At 45.3% G+C, this 23,231-nt stretch overlaps 1 protein-coding gene across 3 annotated transcripts in view; it reads right to left on the bottom strand.

Moving 5' to 3' along the window:
• Nucleotides 1-23,231, bottom strand: part of ETV6 (ETS variant transcription factor 6) — a 214,115-nt gene that overhangs the window by 37,071 nt on the left and 153,813 nt on the right. For all 3 annotated transcript variants that reach the window (XM_037164793.2, XM_037164794.2, XM_037164797.2), the window contains exon 3: nucleotides 6,745-6,909. In XM_037164793.2, coding sequence (XP_037020688.1) covers nucleotides 6,745-6,909 — 165 coding nt within the window. The remainder of the gene's footprint in view (nucleotides 1-6,744; nucleotides 6,910-23,231) is intronic.

Below are 23,231 nucleotides of genomic sequence, written 5' to 3'. Positions count from 1 at the left end.
CCAAATTATAAACTATCGGCCCCATAAAACCTAGGTACACTATTAAGGGCATGCACACATGTGACACATGCAGAACTCACATGTGTGCACACATGAGTACATGCATGCATATACAGAGAAACCCACACACTAGACCCACACACGGTGTTGCACTGGTGATCTGGACGTGAAAAGCCAGGCATCCACTTTAAAAATTCTAAATTGCATTATTTTATTTGCAACTTGTTGCAAATGGATAGTAGTGAGATGGCGTAAAACAGTTTCAAGTGGCCTATCAATTTTGCTTCTGTCTAAAAACCGAGTTTGTACTGATACTGTTTATGGGGTCAAATTTTTCTAAGTTTCTTTACTTTTAGAGGAAAGAACTTGGGCTCTAGAGCAAGAAAGTCCCAAGCCTGAATCTTGGTTCCTCTATCTGTCAGCTGCATGCACTCAGACAAACTATTTTTGAACCTTAGTTCAAGGCTTAGTTCAATATTCTCTGCCTCAAGTGAAAATCATGCCATAGGCGTGGCTGAGCTGTTAGGACGATTAAATAAGATGATGTGAACAAGCACCGGCCCATGTCTGTCTGCTACCGCATCTGCTCAGAACATGGGACCCGTTACAAATATTATAATTATTAACAGATGTGTCTCAAAGTCTAGGAAGTGTTTACTTTGCTTCAATACCTTTGTCCTTAAAGCACATACAAAAGTTTAATGAAGTCACATTTATATGTACGGAATTTTTCCCCAATTGACATCGTTTCATACAGACATTTCTAGTTCACAGTGTGTCTCTCTCTTGTTCACGGTTTTATCTTCAACTTCTTTGTATGGGTTGCTTCCCTTTAGCATTTCAGCAGCTTCAAGTTTTTCCTGTCTCAGACGTGTTTGCGCGCACACACACACCTTTGTCTTCACCTTCCCCTCCAGGTGTCTGCTTCTTTCTCATTGCAACCAAAAGTCTCTAAGGAGCTGCCCTCTGTTATGGTGACTTTCCTCCCCTTCCACTCCTCAGGGCCCCTCACCTCCGGTCCTTCTCCAAACGGCTCTTGCTCAGGCCACCTACCTGCCGTCACACCCAATGGGCAGTGGCTGGTACCTGGGACTCGCCTGCCCTCTCCGCAGCATCAGCCACCAGGAACCACAACCCCTCCCGTCAGAATACTCCATGGTTTCAGAGATTCCAATTTTTCCTGGCTTCCTCTGCACCTCTCTGCTCTTCCTCCTTCTCCAGTAAGGCTCCCCAGAACTCGCTGGTCTTTCTTTTCAGACACTCTCCAATTTCAGGCACTACTGCCATGGCGTCCACCGGCTTGTCTATGGCAAATCTACTCCTACCGCGCATTTCCTCTTAACTCCATAACATTTGGTTGTCTCCACATACTTCCTCTGGCATGCCATACATTGAGTCCCGACAACCTGCACAGTGTATCAGAGTTCAGTAAATGCCCAGCTGATCAGGCCAGAAACTGGAGAGTCACCCTAACACCTCTCTCCCTCTTATCTGACATCTAATCAGGCAGAGACTCGGTCTTCTAAATAGTCCTCGAACCATCCCCTTGTCCCTGCTGGCCCTGTCTTAGCTCGAGTCACCACCGTCACTCCCCAGTGCCTCCACACCGACTTTTCATCTCTGCCTTGCCCTGCCAATCTCCGCCGAAGCCCTGAATGGCTTCTGCCTGTCTTTAAAAGAACACCGACAGTCCTGAACGTGACCTGCAAAGCCCTGTATAATCTCTTGAAGAAACAATAAGTGACTTCATGAATGGTTGTAAAGTGATACTGTATTCCTTTATATTTATATTCTCCCAGTTTGTTTAGCAAATTTCATACTGGGTGGCTGAGGCGCTTCTAATTTTTATGATTATAAATAGAATTGATAAGGACAATTTTTTTCTTTTACTCCTATTGGATTGTGTTCTTAGGATTTTTTTTAAAAAATTTTTGGAGAGGGGGGGGGGGGGAAATAATTATGTTGCCTCTTAGTCGGAACGGAGGGGGGATTTTTTACCCTTAAAATGGTATTATCAGTGAAAGGGTATGATTAGTTTTAAAGTCCTCTGGAAGGCTGGGACAATGTGTGCTGTCATTGACAAGGGTACCCAGAGCCTTTCCTGGGACTTCATAACGTTCAACTTCTCAAGTTTGGTCGATTTAAAGGGGGATTTTCAGGTGCTCATTGACTACGTACATATTCTCATACAAGCAGGGGCCCAAGAAACCCAGGAATTTCTTTATGAAAAATTGTGTATTTGTTCTGACACGTTTAAACTTCAGTCACCTTCAGAGTGCTGTCCATGTGATGCAATGCACCTATGGAGATGTTTTTCCACTGCTCGAAATGGTTTTGGGTGCATCTATTTTGATGCCTTTTAGTGCCTCTGCTGTTTTTTTGTTTCACCTCTTCCACATGGACGTTTAAAACATTTTTTGGGGGAATTTCAGGTAAATAGGGAAGGTGGGGCATGGGGCTCATGCAGTTTGTGGACAAAAGCTGCTAAACACTCAGCTCAGAGTGGGCAGGTGCTCTTGTAAATCACCCATCAAGAAATGGGCCAATGCACTGAAAGAGTCTTCCAAAAGAAGACTGTATCAGCTGGTCCACCGATACAGATGGGTTTCTGGAACACTTACCTAGTGGGGGAAGCCTGTATTACAAGGCGCCTGCCCTCCAGGAGACAACTGTGGTTTCTTTGGGGCCCACCCTTGTAGTTCCCCGCTTTAGTCTTGTGACTGAAAACGGAGGACCCTTGCCCTCGAAGTGGATGCGAAAACTATGGTTTGTTAGGTTGGTTCAAGAATGTAGAGTTCAGAGAGGCTACTGTGTTTGGAGCTAAGGTATATTAATATTTCAGGTAACTATAATTTATTGAGTTCTGTTCTCCCCTCTCTGCATTTGAAGGAGTTTGTTAAGGATGTTACATCCATATTTAGAGAGCAAAAGGCCAGAAACGAGGCTGGAAGGAAGCTACAAACATCCATTCACAGTGACAGGGAAGCCAGATACTAATTAGTCTGGCAGCGGCGTGATTAGTGAGACACTGCCACTCAGCCTTCTTAGGCCGCAAAGAGACTCAAGGAAAAAACTGGACAAAGTATAAGTTTTACAAGGTATGTAAGTTGGAGGAGATCAAAGTATTTACTCACTGTGTATAGGGTGGGAAGTCCTACTGTTTACTGGAAGCTTAACACTGTTTCAGTGGTTGAAGCTGGACTGAAGCACTAAGAGTTGAAGGAAGTTTAAGAGCCATGAGGTGAAAATTCCATTTTATAGATGAGAAAAATAAGAGCAAAGGTGTGATTTGTGGAAGAGCCAGCCACACCAAACGAGAAAAAAGAAAGCCCATGTCAGAAGCAGCTGTGGCAAATTTGACCCCTGAGAGAGAAAAGAAGACTTTTTATCTTACACCTCGTCTCTGCCTACGGAGACACGAGTAGGTACGACACCCGTTCATCACCCTGCTGGGGACACTTCACCAAAAGGGTCTCCCGGATGCCCTGGTTCTGTCTTCCAAACCCTCTGACAAGATTCCTCTCTTCTGTGTAGCCCCTGCTGGCAGGTTATCACCTTGAAATTCTACCCATGGCTTTCCGGCTGATGCCTTAATTAAATTACCTGCAGTGTAAATTTGTATTTTCCCAGCTCGAGGTAATGGGGGTGATGCGCGCATCTACAACGCCCAGCTCCGGCCTGTTTCCATCTTTGGAACAGGACTGGTCTTCCCGGAAGTCCCGGCATCACTTGGTCAGAACAAACTCCTGCTTCCTGGCCGGTTCCTGTCTTAGCTAACTGCCTGTGCCTGAGCACTATCATTTCAGTCTCGTGATCCCGTTCTGGACCTCAGTGGCTCGCATGGGGACTGCAGCATAGCATCCTAACCAGCCTTCTTGCTTTCAGTGGTTCCATGAATCCACCCTATGCACTGATGGCAAGTACCTGTTCCAAAGAGGGTGCTCCCGTCTTACATTCTCCCAACCAAAACCTTTCAGTGGTTCCCCATTACCTGTATATAAGACCCAAACATCTTACCCTGGGCTTTAAGGTCCTCTCAGGTTGGGTAATTTTTCAGCCAGTATTTATTGAGTACTAACTGGATGCTGTGCACGGTGCTAGATGCTGGAGACATAGTGGTTTAATGGGACACAAGCCCGGCCCAAATTGAACTTTCCGCTATAGGATGTGGCATAGCAAACAGTCACACATAACAGTGTCTGTGTGTGTGTGTGTGTCAGAGGCCGTGACAGAACTGGGGAAAGTTCTGGGAAAAAAGAGGAGCGGTATCTAACTGAGATGGATGTGGAGAGAGAGGGAGGAAAGGAAGGCAGGTTGGAATCAGGGAAGTAGGGCTGGAAGTCAGGAAAAGTTTCCTAGAGAAAACAGCAGAACTTGAAATATGAAGAAGCAATCAGACAAGTGAGGGAGGGGTGATGAGGGATGATGAAGTGTTTCAGGTGGAAGATCTAGCATTTGTGGCCTTATCTCTGAACTCATCCTCCATTGGAACTGGCCTACACCTCCTCCTTAACACATTCCCTTACTTCCCCCTTGCTTACCGTTCAAAGTCCTTCCTATTACCATACCCTTGAGCTTCATTTGACAATTGAGCAAGAAATCACCTCTCCTAACCCTCAACTTCCTGAGTCGGTACCACTGGCAGGGGCTACTGAGAGAGTATTTGTGGAAGGAATTTCTGCTGCCCCCACCTACATCACCTCATGTCCAGACTGTGAATCAGCCTCGGCTGGCCTTCCTGCCTGCTGCCTTTTCCATTCATCAGGTGGACCTTCTCACCGTCACCCAAATTTACTAGGTGAATGCTTTTCCAATTACCCAGAACGTTCTCCTTCTCCCACCCGCCCACTCAGTCCCACCCATTCTTCACATTGTGAACCAACTCCGTTCATTCTTTCTGAGACCCATCCTACTCTGCCCTCTCCCGTCTCCAGCCTCTTTCGCCTTCAAGTTCAGTGCAGTCCTGCCTCACTGGACAGCAGGATCCTGTCCAGTCTTCCCCATGGCCTATGCCAGCAAAGACTTGACAAAGTAGCAAGGAACTCCTGACAGACTTCTGCATATCTTCGCTTTCGGCTTTGAGCAGAGAAAATCTAGTTTCATCAGTAAAGCTTAGCAGTTACTGGAAAGAGAAACAAACCAGCAACAAAAAAGAACATCTGAGATAGGATTGGAAGGGAATTTGCAAAGACTAGGAGAGGAAATCTTGCCCAAGGTCTCAGTGAAAGAAAGTCCAAACACATCACTGCGTTTACCTTCATTTGTCTTACACAAACGATTTGTCTGGAACATAAAAGAGTTAAGAGTTCTTTTCCTCCAGTTTAGTAACTTTGTCTCTTTGAGCGCAGTATCTTTGAGCTCCCGCTGGAACAAAGGGAAGTATTTTTGCATTAAATTAAAAGGAACTATTTGGGTTCCTTTTATGTTGGTTTTATTTATATGGTCGTTCTATAGTTTTCTTATTCTGAGGCTTAAAATGAAGGATAAAAATCAATGATTTGAGACAAAATATATCAGGTATGTTTTATGCTCATTATAACATCTTAAAAGATGATCTGTTTTTCAGAGATATAAGCCTTCAGGTTTCAATACCATCTACGCTTCTCGGGGAAACTTCCCCTTTGTCATTTCCTCATAAAAACGGTCTGCTGAAATTGGGAAAAGCAGGGGAGATTCTGTTCTCTATCCTTATCTCACCCCTTGTGATAGGGACATTTCCTCATGACGGTTGGCTTATTAACTGCTGGCAGGCTGCCAGGAGTAAATAAGGGTTGAATGGAGTTGCAGGCTATGCCCAAACCTTCTGTAGGGCCTTTGCCCTTGGTCGAGGGAAAAAGGGTCTCTGCCAGACAAGTTAAATCAATGAGACTCAACAGAAGGAGGTCCTGCTGGTACTTGAATAACAGGCCCCTCGAGAGGCCAAAGATCCCCTTTGACATATGGAGTTCTCAAATAGCTACCTTCTAAATATCCATGGAATTTAAGATGTGAAACTGGAAAGTGCATCGGAAGTCTTATCGACATCATTAATGCCCTCTGCAGGTCCAGGCACTCCTTACCGAACCAAGTCTCCCCTGTGCTCTTCGGGGTCCCCGCTGGGACAAATCCTCCAAGGTCGATGACCCTAACTAGGAAACTCCGCACTTATAGTGCTCAGGGTTTCCACGTGCTACGAGGTGCGTCACTTCAGAAAATTCAGTGCTTCCAAAGGAAGTCACCCGAGGCCCTTTGAGTTTCTTTCTAAACTTGCCTTGGCTGCTAAGGGTCTCCGCCTTGCCCAGTCCTCACCTCTCGGTTCCCTCCTTTTTTCTGGACTTTCTAGTCTAACTACCTCAGCAGAGCTCAGTCCCAGTCCCTTCCTGTGTTTGTTGTTATCTGAGCAGTTCGAGACCTTCTCTCACTCTCCGGCATCTTTTTAAGGCTTCAGACTGGGGAGCAAGGTAGAGATGAAAGGGCTGGAATGCACTTTCTTCCTTGAGCGGTGGCACAACTGGATCCCTTAAGTTCCAGTGACTGTAGGTCTGAATGGGGTTACTTCTCTGAACCTTACAAGTTTCTCTTGATCTGAAAGCTCTTCCTTTTCTCCTCTCAAACTGACTTATGTTAGCAGGGTCTTTCCTCTACTAAGCTAAGCCCATGGTGACCTACAGTAAAGATTTCTGGGGCAGGCTGAGCAGTGGCGAAGACCAACAGTGATGAACAGATTTTCTAAGCTGAGCATGTGTCAAGAGTCCAGACTCTCACCTGAATGAGGAGATCGATAGCGAAAGTCCTCTTTGGTCAGCAGCAGCAGAGCTTTGCCATTCATTTCAAATGTGTTGCTGTCAATTGGCCTTAAAGAAAACTCATTTTCAGCCCACTTGAGCCACTGGGCTACGTCATCCCTGCTCCAGTAAATTGGCTGCAAGCCTGTTGGAGAGAGAGCAAGGCAGAAAGAAAGAGAGAAAAAGGTCTTGTCAGTTAGACAGTTAGAATAAAAGGGAAAGATTGCTGAATGGTTAACAAAATCGAGTCTCCATATCTCAAGAACCCTTATATTCAATTCAATCCAAGGTTAAAACTCAAGCTTTGGCACTTTGTAAGTGCTGAAGTGTGATACCAAATGAGTTCTATGTGTAGAGGCAAGGTGAGAAAAAAAATCCCTTTTTATATCTTTAAGGGAGCATCTGTCTGAAGCCCTGCCCTTCCTTGCCCTGCTCAGTGCTCTCTTGATCCGGGTTTGCTCTGAAGGCACAGCTCTGTGCTGACCTGATGCACCCGTGGGGGCTCAGAGTCATGATGCATGTGCACGTTCTTCGAAGGGGACTTTGAAATCAGAGCTGATCTGACTGCAGCCCAGCGTCCTTTCGAAGTGGGAATGTTCCAGAGCTGGGCTTCACCTCCCAGAGATGCCAGATAATGAAGTATTCCCTGAAACTTCTTCCAGGAAGAGCCATTTGCTCAGTCTCTGGGAAACTATCAGCCTTGCCTCTGGGAATTGAGAGGGTAAGGTAATGGGAAAAGGTCTTTTGCGATTTTATTCTGCTTGTTGATGGGAAGACTTCCTGGTGGGGACAGTACTTAGGTTCTGGGTAGGAGCAACAGTGGGTCAAGGGAGGGCCAGAGCTTGGCCGGGTCTCTGTGTGGGAGCCATCCTCTTTATTTTATTTTGCTGTTGTGAGAAATCTTTGATATCATTAAAGTGGTTTTGAAGAGTTGTTCTCCAAGTGTAACCTGGAAGCCCCCTCAGGGCTCCCTGAACCTCTTCAGGGGTCTATGAAGTCAAAACTCTTTTCATAACAATGGTAAGAGATTATTTGCTTTTTTTTTCTACTCTCATTCTTTCATGAGTAGTATACAGTGGAATTTTCTATACAACATGTGGTACTGCAGCAGAGATGAGAAGCCAGCTATCTTATATGAAGCTAAACACTAAGGAGACTTGCAAAAATGTAAAAAAATTGGAAAATATATTTATAAATATATATTTATGCTAATATATGCTTGGCTTATTATTTTTTTAGTAAGTTAACAAATATTTTTAAAAGTCTCAGTGTTAATTCCAATCTGATAACTACAGACAGCTAAACCCCCTATGAGGAAAGCTCTTCGAGGTCTTCGATAATTTTTAGATCTGAGAGGAGTCCTGAGACCAACGTCTTTGAGAGCGGATGGGTTAGGAATAGCTAGATGCTCCACAGAGCTTCGGTCTCTAACATCGCATTGTGTGAATTAACACCTCAAATACCAGAGCCTCGGTCTCTCTATTCAGTTACCTAAACTTGGCAAGGAGACTCCATGAGTGTGCTCCAAAAGTGTCCTTCAGTTCGACCCTGGAAAGAATCAACTTTCATGTTCGATTTAGTCATGACAAAGAACTGTCTGTCTGGTCTACTTGGATGGGCTGCTCACCATCCCTAGGGAATGAATGCCCCAGACCCCCTGGAGAAGGTACAGGGTCCTAAGGTGTGACTTTGCCTCTGTCTTCCAGGTGGCTCCTTTGTAAAGTCTAGTTTGAAGAGTGGTGGCTGGTTTCCTTGAACTCTGTGGAAGTATCTTCAAAACTGGTCCATCGTGTAGGGCATCAATAAAGAACCACCACAAAGAACTACAAGCACTGGAATAATAGAGATAGGAGGGTTTTTTGCTTTTTTTTTAAATAATTTTTTCACACAGAAAAAAGTGACATTATAAAATAATAATGTGTAATATGGTACTGCTCTATGATCTTTACAATAAAATGGCCACTAAAGAAGTCAACTTTTTTTTTTTTAAAGACTCTGACTGGGCCAAGAAGCAATGCCAATGAAAAAACGGACCTTGGATACAGGGGGCACCCCGACTCTTTCCAGCGACCTTGAAAAACGCTTATCTGGAATGCCGGTGAGGCAGGAGCGGGTGTGAGGATGGCGCAGCAAAATCTCAACTTTTGAACTGGTGAAACACCTTAAAATTTGACTTCCTATGACTGTCAATGGTGTCAGTTACCTCTGAACAAGAACGGTGTACTGGTTTGTCATTAGGGACTTTTCCCCTCCTCTCCTTCACACAAGGGACCAACTGCCAGGGTCCAAGTCAGGCCTGGCCTAAGAAAGCACCTGGTGGTGAGAAGGCCACGCAGGAGAAGATGCGGGGCCAGACACAGGAAAAAGGAGGTGGGGGTGCTGACTGGGAGCACAAGTGCCAAAGCAAATACAGAACTGAATCCCGCTTGGGAGGGGAAATGAGAGTAAAATGCTGAAGTTTCTGCAGAGGGCACACGGAAACGGAGAAGGGCGGGTGAGAAGGGGGTGGGGGGATGCAAGTAGTAATTTGAGGTTCTTTATATTCTATGGAAGAAAATAGTCATGAGTAATCTTTTCCCTAAATACAAGAAGAGTCACACACTCCAAACAGCCCTGTTGGTTCAGAACAACAGTTTCTCTTTTCACTTCCCATTAGTCTCTCCCATAGCCCAGCCCCTGCCACAAGCAGAGCCGCCAGGCGGAAACCCCCTCACCAGGAACCCGAGCAAGCGCTCTGGGCTTGTGTGCAAAAGGAACCCAGCCAGCGAGTCGGTGCAGAGAACACCACGGCAATCCTAGCAGCTCTACGGAGGTGACCCCAACGGAGAAGGCTACCTGTCTGAGGCCACTCGATACATTTATCAGAGTCACTACTCTCCAATTAGCATGAAGAGATGGCAGACACATTCACTGAGCTGAAGAGAGGTTTATAAACTTGGTGTTTGAAGTCAAGTTTCACTGCTATTGCCTTTTTAGTTCTACAGAATAAAAAGGTGGCTGAAGGATGTGCTTTGCCATTTTAGCTAAGGAAAAAGGTATCTCCTTTACTTAAACCTCGGGGCTAAGGCCTGGGTGTTACAGTGTCTAATGCAATACAGCCTTGGACCCAGGGGCAACTCGGGTCTAATCAGGACAATTTAATCTAGTTTATTAAGCACTTCTATCACTATTCTAAGGACTTGATAAATATTCATTTAATTACATGCTCACAGCAACCCTATGTGACAGTGTTTCAGATTAGGGAACCGAGGCCCAGGGCATTAAAGGAATTTTGCCAAGTTCACAGGGCCCTAGTAACGAGAGGAGATGGATTCGAACCCAGGCAGTCTAGTTTCAGAGTCTGTGCCCTATGCTTACCTATGCATTTCCCATCCAGATTCAAATTCAGATGGATTTTCAACACTATTAAGAATTCAGGCAAGACTAAGTGAACTGAATCCTCCCTACTCAAGACTTTGATCCTTGGAGGCTTTCTCAAGTTATCAATAAACTAAAAGGAAAACAACAACAAAAACCTGTAGATACCTGAAGACATAGATTTATAAGTGGGAAAAAGGAGGAGGTGGTGGTGGTGGAACACTGCTCCAGGAATGTTAATGTGTTAACGCCCAGGAATAAAGCGCTGCCTTTCCTGGCTTCTTGCTCAGAGGCACTCACTGCCGTAGCCATTGGTCCTGAGACTTCACACAGCTCACGAAGCGACGTGGGAAGACGAGGGGGGCACGTGTAACAGAACTTGTTTTACAGTTACCCCCCCGCAACTTCACAACTCAACTAAGTTGAAAAGCACAGCCTTTAAAGATCGTTGATAAAAAGAGAGAAAGACCATTCTTCTGCATCTATGTTATGCTACTCCTTGTGCATGAAACGAGCCTGTGAGAGCCGTACGAAGACCTGGATTTTTAATGCCCGTTCATTTCAGAGCACAGTTGAGATGAGTTTTGTACAGAAGATATGAACTGCTGTGGTTAAGAAAACTACTAAGAATCCCATGGCACTTTTTCCCCCCAGTGGGTCAAGCCAAGTTCATGGTGCCATACCCATCCAGTGACATACTCAGGCCCTTCAACTTCCTTCTAATGTTTCTTTGATTCCATGTTCAGAGTTGTAGCCACATTCATCAGCATATTCTTAACCTCGCTCAGACCTTCTGAGTTTAAACATAACTGACCATAAAAAGAGTGCTGGGATCTAGGAGCCTGGATTCTACTCCCAGATTTGACATTAATGAACATGTGATTTGGGGCAGGCCACATAGTATCTCTGGCTCAGTGATTCCATCTGTAAAACACGGGGCTTCAAGTAGGTGATCTGTTTCTGGGAGTCAATACCTTCGGTCAATACTGTCAATATGCTCCCGTTTAATTTGGAACTTAAAAAACTTTTTTCTACAGAACTACCTCATGCTCATGACAATGACCCTGAAATTGTATAACTTCCTCAAGGGCCTCCTGAATCACAGAAAGCAGATTAAGTTCCTTTAAATGCATTTAGTGCTTAAGTGTGTTTTATTAATATTCTAATTCTTGGAAAAGGTATGACCTGGCAATGGTAACAGTAAACGTAACACTTTGACAAGGTACTTCCATGTGCATTAGCTCCTGGAATTCTCACCAATACCCTGGGAAATCCATTGCATGCTCATTTCAATTTATGAAATGAGGAAATAGGGGGTTGGGGGGGTCATTAGGTGACTTTATTGATTAGAACAATCCTCAGCTCAAGCTCTTTAGCTATAATATACATTATTCAAAAACTCCATTTAACTCAAACTTTCTGTATAAATAGAAATTGCTTACAGATTCTAGAACCATAAAAGGCAGAAGACAACTCAGCAATGATCTAGTTCAACCTCTGCCGCATCTTACTCACTAGGAAACTGAAGCCAGGAGAAGAGACTGAACCATGATGAGGTGGCCCCAGGTTCCCTGACTCTCTGACATCTCATGTCATCTCATAACTCAATTCAACAACACAGAACAACTCCACAACTCTCAACACAGTGAGGGAAGTTATCACTGCCTTGCTTAGTCATGTTGCCTTCAGATTAAATGTTCTTAATCGGCCCAAACATAAGTTCTGTACTGTAGTTTTTACACCCTCACCGGCCTGCCTACCTCCTCTGGAGATAATACTGGGTTGGCCAAAAAATCTGTTTTTTTTCCCCATAAGATGGCTGTAGGAGTGCTTAGTTGTCTTTAACACCATTCAAAACAATTTTGTTAGATTGTATTGTGACATAGCAGTGTGCTTTAAAAAAAAAAAACTCATCAAAATTGGTGGATTTTATGTAGCCATTTTAATATTGAAGAAGGAAGAAAACATGCAATATTTTCAGCATGTCATGCTTTATTATATCAAGGAATCTAAAAATGCAACTGAAATGCAAAAAAAAAAAAGATTTCTGCAGTGTTATGGAAAAGGTGCTGTGACTGATCGAATGTGTCAAAAGTGCTGTGCAAAGTTTTGTGCTTGAGATTTCTGGCTGGATGATGCTTCGATGGTCAGGTAGAGCAGTTGAAGCTGACAGCGATTAAATTGAGACATTAAGTGAGAACAGTCAACATCATACCATGTAGGAGATAGCCGACACACTCAAAATATCCCAGTCAATAAAATTATTGGTGAAAATGAAAAATGTGTCTTCTATTTCATGGAAAAAACAAAACGGACTTTTCGGCCAACCCAGTATTTGGCTCCCATTCCTAAACAGAGCACTGGAAGCAGAACTCGGGCCTTTCTTTCTCTGGACAGTATGCTTCTATTGATAGTAATAACTAACAGCTATTGAGCCCTTACAGCGAATCTTCATTACAATGGTTATTATCTTCGTTTACAAATGAGAAAACTACGGCACAGGAAAGATGGAAATGGTGCTGCCAGGACTGAAAACCCAGGTGGTCTGGCTCCACAGACCCCACTTAACATCCCACCACACTGCTTCTCATGAAGCCTGATGGTAACAGCAAACTCGCAGGCATCGCAAACGCTTCTTCTAAACTCTCTAAATGCTTTCCATACAGGATTTGTTTAATCCCCGCAGCAATTCTGTATGATAAACAATCACTATCCCCATTGGCAGGAAGTTAAGGGACTCAGCCAAAGTCACTCGGCCAGGAAATGGAAGAGTCAACATTTGAACCCACTAGGTCTGGCTCAAAGTCTGTATGATTAATCACCCATCTCTCTAAGGTATTGGGTGTTTTGGCAGGACATCAAATTAAATTTGTGATTAAAAAAGAGAAAGGAGAAACGTTTCAGTGATGGTGTGAACTTTCACAGTGCGTAAGCAGGCAGGCGCCCAGCACCGGGCATGGAAACTGTTCCCCAGCTGTGCGACCTCAGACAAGTTACTTACACTTTCTGTGTCTCACTGGCCCCCAGTGGAAAATGGGGACAGCTTTGACCCTGTGAAGTAAGTAGCAGTGAATCACAGGTGATGTGCTTATCATATCTGCAGATGACAGAAAACTAGGACAGAGTAAGATGATGCAAATGATGATGATATAAAACACAGCACAGACAGCATCTGTCAGAGGGCATGCGTTAACGAGTGTTAGCAATTGTTCTTCTACTATTGTTATTACCATGATCATTTTTACAATTGCCCTACCTCTCACATGTACATAGCTGGTGTTTGGAACCCAACTGTAAGACTGCATGTTAATGAATATTGGATTTCATCTTGCTATTTTCCACCATCATTCTAGTCTGCTGCAGTCTCTTTAGGTTTGGATCTGCTTCTGGCATCATCTGTACTTTGTAGCTTCATGTCATCCGCAGCATCAGTAAGCATCTATCACCCCAACAGGTTACTGACACAGTACCGACTAGGTGAGGACTAAGATGGAAGCCCTCTGCTGACACAGCAGCCACTTCCTTTCCAATGGACGATGACCAACTTATTGGCTCCTTTTGGGTACAGGTCTCCAAGTATTAAGCCATCTAAATATCCTGCTATTTGCACTACATTTTCCAAGTGCAGCCATAAAGGCACCACCCGAAATTCAATGACCTGCTTGCCTGAGGTCCGGAGACACAGTGACCACAAAACTTCCAGCAACCCTTACTGAAGAGCGAGAGAAGCAGCAGCGGGCTGGCTACTAAGGGGTACCTTCTTTGTAAGTGCTAAGGACATAACATGTTGGGAAATCTCTCCTGAGTTGCAACTAGAAGTTGGATCACAAGTAGCTGTTTTCAGTACGTACATACACTCCTTTTCCCTTTTCTAAATGCTGGGTAAACAACGGCCCATATTCCTTCCTTTAGTGCCTCTTCCATCATTCACAGCCCGCGGGGAGCACTGTCGGTGGTCTATCCTTCGCCTCTATTCTGGGCTGTCCTTTGTCTGGGCCCAGGGCCTTGAATTTATTTAGTACAACTCAGATCCGCTTTTGTAATCAATTCACCTCTCTTGGGCTTCAATTCCCTTCTGTCGATGTTTGTGGTACCTGTTTCAGTCTGACGATCGCCCTCCTTGATGGAAGCGAGGGAAGGGAGAGAGAAGTGGAACAGCTCTGTTCCGCCTGCCACTGTCCACCTTGCTGTGTTCCACCTTATTTGCATGCCGACAGCATGCTTATTCATATACCGCCCGCCCAATGCCCACTGTTTTCTTTTTCTTAAGCATTTTCCATAGTTTTCGGGTCACTTAGTTTTAACATTCTAGAGCTAAAAATATCTTTTATATTTTTCTTTTCAATAAGTTGCTCTGTCATCCGCTACATAGATCTTTTTTAAATTTTATTTTTATTGTTGACACTATTACAGATGTCCCCCTTCCCCCTCCCTTTTGCCCACCTCCATCCAGCCCACTGTATACATCTTTAAAAATCTGAGCTCCTTAGACTGGTATGCAAAACAGTGAAAGACATGCTGGCACAGTCCTTCTACCCAGCAACCTGGTGGTGGGGGTTTAAGAGACCTACAAACGTTAACTTCCGAGACTCTACCTTAAAGAGGGAATTTAGGATGCAAAGAAATCATTCATGCTTATTTTTTATTTTTTAACTCTCATCTGAGGATATGTTTATTGATTTTAGTGACAAGAGGAAGGGAGGTGGGAGGAGAGAGACAGACAGACAGACAGACATCAATGTGAGAGAGAACATCGATTGGTTGCCCCCCATACACACCCCAACCAGGGATCAAACCTTTAACCTAGGTATGTGCCCCGTCAGGGGATCGAACCCACAGCCTTTTTGGTGTACAGGATGTTTCAACCAAAGGAGCTACCTGGCCAGGGCCATTGCCAAGCTATTTTAATAGTGGAAAACTGGGAACCCCAACACAGGAACAGTTAAGTAAACTATGGACAACACCTCTGATAGAAAACTATGCAGGCAGTAACATTTAAAAAGTCTACTTGGAAACTGAGCTCATCAGAGAATGTCTCCAATGCAGCCTATAGACTGGCTGTCTCTCTCCCTTCCCACTGTAAGTGCCGTGTACGGCTGGTGCATCAGAATTTCATTTTCAAAAACACCCTGACTCTCTTGACTCGTGTTTTAGTATTTTACTTCAGGTCATGAAACCACAGGTACTTTTCTCTGAATTTTTAAAATTTGCCTTCTTCACGGCAAGAAAACACATCCGATCACGCCTTTCATTTCCTTTCCCTGCTTCTAAGGTGATGCGTTCATTCTCACCAAAAGTTCCCATCATTTCTACTTTCCCAACTAATTCCTCCTTCTTTGTCAGACTTGACTCCAAGTTAGCAGCACCACTCATGGCTTCTTCTACCTTCTGGGAAACAAAACTGCTAATTGTAGGTGCACGTGTTAGGAATTAAAATGTGCCTGCATGTAGAAGGGCATCGCTCAGTGATTCTCACGTCATGCTTGGCGTACCCAGTAATGTCGGACTACTCAGCCAAAGGTCCCCAGTAATAATCCATCTGTGGGGAGCCTGTGACGGCCCCCTACCCCACCTGACACCGTCCACATCAGGCAGGACACTTCAGATCCCTGCAGTTCTTTACACTTACCACAGGCTTCCACGGTCATGTCATCCCAGCAACTACTCTGTGACTGAGCTAAAGCTGCATGACCATGTTTGCAGAAGAAACTAAAGCTCAGAGAGGTCGAGGGACTTTCCCAAGGTCGCAATGGGCCTAAGTCCAGAACACCAGGACCAGGTCCTCCTCATCAGTTCAGTGAACTTCCGCTGGGTCAAAGGAAATAAAAGATACAAAAGGCCCTTGCTGATGTGGCTCAGTTGGATTGGAGTATCACCCATACACTAAAAGGCTGTGGGTTTGATCCCTGGTCAGAGCACATACCTGCGTTGTGGGTTTGACTCCTGGATGGGGAGCCTAAGAGAGGCAACAATCAATGTTTCTCTCCCCACCCCACTTCCTAAAAGCCGTGAAAATGTGTCCTAGGGTAAGGATTAAAAAAACTGGAAAAGCAAGGGATTTGGGAATAATAAACCAGAAACTCAACTCCTCGTGGCAGGTCTGGCTTGGCTGCAGAATCGGAACTCTGAGTGGTGCCCCAGAGAGCCTGTTCTGACTGCTGCAAAGGGGCTGCGGCAGGCAGGGGTTACCTGGGAATAAACAACCCTGCACAAGACAACGAGGAATCATCAGAGCCCTGCAAGCCTTCTGCCTCCCGGAGTGCTTTCCAGGGGCCCTTCTGACTCCTTCCCTTCCCACTGACCAGGCCATGTCCCCCCGGCTCCTGCACTGGTCAGGGATGTACTGTGACAAGGCCCGGCATTCTCATCCCACTGGGCCTGCCTCTAACTCTGGATGTGCTAGTTGATCAAAACTGCTTTCGACAAACAAATTTGGTCACTGAGAATGGAAATTCCAAAGCATTTCCTATATTTGTCCCCAAGGTTACCCTGCATCTCAGAGTTCAGTTTCCAAGTGGAGGTTGGGAGGTTATATACTCATGTCTTTTGGACAAAACCCTATGAGCAAGAATATTAAACGTTCATGTTTACATCCAGCATCATATTCAATTCCCTTGATCAACTTTTTTCTTATAAACTTCGTTTGGTAGATTTCTTGGCTTTCACTCACTTGTATCCACAAAGGGACTTTTATCAGTGAATCTGCTTAGAGTAAAGCTGGCCCAGGGCCTGCCACTCACCCTCACGGACAGGGCAGGACGTAAGCTTCCTTCTCATTTCTGCTTTTGAGCAGCAAGCCCAACGTGCTGAGAGGTGTGTAATATTTTAAATAAAACCCTGGACTTTGGACTCAGATAGTCCTGATTCAAATACTGGTCCTGTCACCTACTAGTTCAGTGGCCGGGGGTAAGTTACATCTCTGAACTCAGTTTCCCCAGCAGTAAAACGGGGCCAAGGATAGCACTTGCCTCCTAGAGCAAATCCACGTATAAGACGAGATGAAGACCATGCTGTGCCTGGCACACAGGACTTGCTCAGTGCAAAGTTTTGCTGGGTTGGACAGCACAGTGACTGGATAGCAGATTAATCGTACTTTGTCACGCGCTTCCTGGAGACTGAAATACTTTCTGAAGCTCACTTACAAGAATGCTTGCAAGTGTATGGAGGCTCTATGAGGCGAGCACGGGACTCCAGGGAGGGGACAGGCATCATCAGTGTGCAGACGGGACGGTGGCTCAGGAGATGCAGAGAAGGGGCTGGAACAGGTGAGGGGCTGGAGAGGGAAGGCTAGAGTGGGAGCCCACTCAGGGCTGGGACGAGGGTGAGGCTGAGGCAAGACCCTCACCTCAGGTAGAAAATTTAAGGTTGTGCCAAAAAACTCAGTAATCATGGAAATAATAATACGCTAATGCGTTATTTAAAAATCAAAATAAATGCAGAAAAGCATGATAAACAAAACATCAACAGTGTAACTAAAGTTACATCGAAGAGAGAGATGATGGAGAAGGTGCAGTGACAGTGGGGAGGAGAATAAAGTGGGACTTCTTAAGACTGGGAGTTAATGGACTCCCTTGGCACTTCAGTGAGAGCTATTGACCCTTCTTTCTAAGTTCATAGGCACATGCACACCAATATTTGGCTGCAATTGCACAGTTTATGAATTAGCTCACATTTATCTTTGGACCCTGGGAGAATCACTGTAGAATTTTTTAGCCTCATGTATGCAAATGGATCTGATAATATGTGCTAGTGATATAATGCCAAAACCAAATTAGATTTGAGAAGAGAAACACACACACACACACATCCCTCCTGGTATTTTGGGGAGAGAGAGAGGAGAGATGCAGGCAGGGGGCCCTCCTCTAACTCCAAAGGTGGGAGGGTGTACAATACAGTGATAGCCAACTCTAGGTGTCATTTCCTTAAGAAATGTATATGCCGGACCCTAAATATGAAATGCCCCTTTCTCAGCTATTTTAGAAATCATTGCTAACACATTACACATTTTTATTCATATCAGTGAAGGTTAATCACTGCAAATTATCTTAATTTATGAACAGCAAGGTAACTGGGCTGTGTAAGAAGAAAGACTATTGAAAGACAAATTCTAAAGCAAAGAGGCAATTAAGGGCAGAATTCCCATACTGCAAGACAGAAACCTACATTTACTTTAAAATGTACTGATATTCATGCACACTAAGAAGCCCATTTTTTAAGATGGAAAAAATGTAGTAGGAACATAGATATTAAGAGTTGAAATGTTCTTCAAATAGATTTAGCAAATTGAAACCACCAGGCGGAAAGCGGTGCAGGAAGGCTTTTTAATCCTCTGTAAAAACGGATGAGGGACTGAAAACATAAAGATTTTGTTGGATCTGCATGATCCGCCAAACACAGATGACCTATACAACGGGTGTCTGAAGAAGGGAGAACGAACATTCTTTCTTTCTCCTCTTGGTCGTTTAAACCACCCAGGATTGTCTCTGGTGCCCACCACAGTCTCCAGAACATTCCTTTGCAAAGTGTAACAAGAGGAGAACTCATTCTCATTCTGGACGGGGTCTGAGCGGCCTAGTCACTGGCATGGGGGATGCTTTCCTTTGTGTGGTTCAGCGATGCATGGTCCCTTCCCTCCTGGGTTCTCTTTATTCCAAGGGAACTTTGAAAAGCCAGGCTGGCCTTTTTTTCAGGATGGAGACAGCCCCCATTATCACTGATTCCTGTGAGATAAACAGGAGGCTGGAGATGGAGGGACGTGTGTGCACAGTGGGGAGGAGCCAGGGAATGGGGGACTGAAATAAGTGTTTTAATTTTTACATCGTTCATTCTGCAGACCCTGAAAAACACAGACAGGGCTGAAAGACAGATTTCGGGTTCTGGAAAATGTCTTCTGTTAAGGAGAATCCCACCTCTCCACCCCCTTCCTTCTCTTTGTCCCTGACTCTTTGGAGAGTGATTCCCCGTGTTTTCAAAGGCCCTGCTGGTTGCCTTTGGGTGGAATCAACCCTGTTTTGCAGAGGCTGCCTGAGCAGTGCTGACTCAACGTTCCGAAGGGCGGGCTGACTGTGGCGACTCGAGGCAGGATGAAGTCATTTTACCAGTGGCACGGATGCCTCCTGACATGAAAAGAGAAATCAAACGTGGAGAAGAGACTTCTATTTAAAGCTCATTGTGTTACATCTGCGCGTGTGCGTGTGTGCCACAGACTTCTCAGTGTGTGTCCCTCAGCCCCTCATTCCCTCCTCACTCAGAATAGTCACAGGAAAACGGTTTTCCTATATTTGCCCTGTGCTGCACGGTCCTGTCTTTCTCACCAATTATCCTCCCTGGTGTCAGGGTGGTCAGATTGACTAACCCTCTGGTTTCAGGGCTGAAGGTGGTCACTTGGAACCAGGAAAATTAAAAAAACAAAGCAAAACAACCCCAAGCCCCCTTCCAAGGCAGCAGACAGGCAACTGGATGCAGCGACACGTGCTGTCCTGAGTTTACCGTTGGCCCTGTGCTGGTCTGAGACTACAGATGCTGGGAGACAGGCAGCTGGGCCAGCTCACTGGCCAAAGGGGCACCAAGTGACCCACCCTGGACAGTAGTTTTCTCTGGGGCTCTGTCATCCTCTCTGCAGTTCTGTATGTTCACTTCTTTGGATGAAGGCATGAGAGCCTCCATGGAAGGAACGGCAGGTAAAGGGCACCCACTGAATTGAGAGAGTCTTTTCACACCTTAGATGTTATGCAGTCAGATGATAAGTTAGAAGGAACGAGTGAAGGGACCCTCAGGTTTTAAGGATGGGGGCGTGGTCCGGAGCAGCCCGGAGGCAGAGTGGTGGAGGCACCAAAAAGAAGAAGACTGGCCATTTTTGCCTATAGCTGTTCATGGCTATGACACTTCAAAGGAGCTTTCAGTTCTGTGTTAGAAAGGTGAGTGCTAAAATGTAGGGGGGATTGTTCTGAGTCCTGCATAGGCCTATGTCTTTTTATTAAACTTTGGCTTGAGAATCTGAAAAAAAGATGAGCAAAATATGGGACGCACTGCTGGTGGCACAAGTAACGTTCATTCACAAAGTGCACAAGGCTTACCTGAGGCCAGGCAGGGAGTGAAGGGGTGGGGGATGGGGGGCGGGGTCTCCGTGTGGCTGACCTCCACTCGTCCTGCTGTTTGTGAAAACATACTGCCTACTTTTGTTTCTCGGCAAGCATTGCTAATTTTCTGAAAATATCAAATTTTTCCTTTACTCACTTTATTGTAAAATAAAATTCAAATCCTGTTTTTATCATCTATTAGCTCAGTGACAAACCTCCCATAAATAGCTATATATCTCTATATATCTGTTATAGCTATACCTATACTTATCTCCATGCTATAATCTCTGGAACCTTATTTGAAAAAAAGTTTTTTGCACATGAAATTAGTTAAGGATCTTGAGAAGAGATCATCCTGGATTATCTGGGTGGGCCCTAGGTTTAAGGCAAGTGTTCTTACAGAGAACACAGAGGAGAGAGACTGAAGAGAGGTCCCGTGAAGACAGAGGCGGAGGCTAGACTTATGCAGACACGGCTGTCTCCTCACAGAGCCCTGCGGTCCACATGCTGAAATTCCTCTGCCGCTCTTTCATACCGGTCACTTCCTCCTGAATCCTTTAATCTCTTTTTGAATTGAACTTATTGGGATAACACTGGTTAACATCACAACATAGACTTCAGGTGTACGACTCTGTAATACGACATCTGTGTACTGTACTGTATGCTCACCACCCCAAGTCTAATCTTCTGTCGCTTATATTTGACCTCCTTCACCCTCTTCCTTCTCCCCCCAACCCATCTCTTTTTTATTTTTAAAATGTTCCCGCTTGCACCTGTTTCTCTTAAAAATACCTTTTCTATATATTCATCTTACATTCTTACTAGCGTATTCTTCATTTCTTTCATTTTCAATTCTTTCCTGTCATCTCATTCCTAAATTTCCCTAATTCTGTTTTTCCCCCTGATTTTACATGAGTTTTCGGACGTCGTTAGCTCACTGGGACACAGGTAACGGTCCCGAGCCCTTCCCCGCCGTCTCTTTGGGACTCCTGCTCCTTGGTTTCTTTTCTCTGATGGATGCTTTGCGTGGAGTTGACCTCACTGCTTTCCTATTGCTTGGTTCCATGTGAAATTAGTTTTCCTGAACTTTTAAACCATGGCGTGGTTCTAACCTTATGGAGTTCAACTAGTGTGTTCAGGAAGTGTTCAAATATATGGCCGCTTGCTTGCTGAAATTTATTGGTTCTGTCTGTTCCCTTCTGGGGACTTCTCACCTAAGTCTCCATTAGTCCTGTCCTGTTCCATTTGATTCCACTCCTGGCAGCTTCTCCATGTGGAGTCAGTCCTCTTAGAAGAAGGACCTGGCTGGCTGGTTGCAGAGTTCATGGTGACTAGAGAGCTCTGGAGCCCTCAGACCTCGGGGTAGGCCACGTGCACTTGCCCCTCTTGGAGTCGGCAAAAGGACCCCTACTTTCAGCTGCTGCTCTCACAACAACGCCTGCGCTTCCCAGTGAAAATCTCTTGGCTTTTTCTCTTCGAAAGTCCATCAAAAGCCCCATTGTATCTTGGGGATATCTTGTCCCCTAGTTTTGTTCTTTTTCTCGGGTTTTGGTGCTGCTATTGAGTTGCTCTGCTCTTACCTGGGGGTTCTAAAAGATTAAAAATGATGTTGCTGCCCACGCTACCTGTCCAGACTCTGTCCCGGAATACCAGGTATCTTCAAGGACAGCATCCCTCCAGTGTCTCATAAAAGAAGAGCACCAATCTTTTTCTGTCGCTGGGTGAACTGTTGCTGGGTTTTGTGGCAGTAGGCGAAAGAAGTGTAATAATGAACCTGAGGGGCCTCTGACCCCTCCAAGGGGGGGGGGTGACAGCACGGAGGGGGTACCAGGGGCACAGAGACAGCACCCAGAGGGAAGACACGTGATAAAATGGGCACAGGATGTCAAGGGAGGGGACACCTGCCTCCTCTTATTCAAGGACTTAGGGAACAATTCTAGCAAAGATAACACTTCCACACGGGAGGAATTTCTAGTGAGGTTAAAACAACAGCAAGGGCAACGAAAGAAACCTGACCTCTGACTGTCTTTCTATACCTCCCATCACAAAAACTCAGGAGTGTCAGAAGTCAGAACCACAACGTTTATAAAAATTCACAAAAATCTGAGTGACAGACTGTGAGCTAGACATCTCAATGGCCCCAGATCACGGAGAAGATCTCCCCGAGCAAGTCTTTCTCCTGCTTAGTGCCAAACTGCAGCTCAAAGAAATACGGACTTGCTGTGGGAGCCATCGGTTTTCCACGTCCGCCCGGGAGGAGGGCGTCAGCTGCTCACCAGACAGCTCCATGGAGCAGCGAGTGCAACGCAAGAGGCTCTGCAGGTGTGGCTGGCCTTGCTGCCGGCTCTAACTCGCCTTTCCTGTGTTTAAAAGCCCCCTTTCTCATTACAGTTCTGTCTGTTTGGAAGGCCTGACTCACCCCTGACATGCCAGTCTCATCAGAGGAGGCTGCCACATAAGGATAATTTTTAAAAATGGCTTTTTTAATGCAGCCCTTGGAAACTTTGCAAGAAACGTATCGATCTGAAATACTCAGGCTGAATTACGGAGCCTTGGCAAAGGGGAATCAATCTTTCCCATTCCCCATGCCTGTTGCCAAGTGTAGCTTCCAGGAAGCAATGATTGTCCTTTCTGGAAATGAGGCAAAACTCAAACATTCTATCACCTTCCCTTACCTCACCCCTCCCTCTTCTCTTTGCTTTCAATTCACTGACAAAGGCACTTTACATTCATTGCTCATTTGCCTGAATAGACACCCGAATTACTAATGCCCAAATTAGTAATGCCTGGCTGAGGCAGCTTCCTAAATAATGAGGCCTGATCTTTTTGGCAGACCCGGAGGCCCTCGGGAAGCAAGCCTGCAGCACGTCATTGGGTTAAACAGTCTTCCGGTTTTATAACCAAATTTCCCCTACAGACCTGGATGTGCAGAGTAGAGGGTCTAAGTTCACTGATGCTAGAGATGAACAAGTCCAGGAGCCAGACCTGGGCCAGGAAGGTGGGGAGTGTGCGTGGGAAAGGGGGACTTGTG

Source organism: Artibeus jamaicensis, unplaced genomic scaffold, assembly GCF_021234435.1.
Source record: "Artibeus jamaicensis isolate MK-2021 breed Jamaican fruit bat unplaced genomic scaffold, CSHL_Jam_final contig_233, whole genome shotgun sequence".
NCBI classification, from domain to species: Eukaryota; Metazoa; Chordata; class Mammalia; order Chiroptera; family Phyllostomidae; genus Artibeus; species Artibeus jamaicensis.
This window is presented reverse-complemented; position numbering and strand designations above follow the sequence as displayed.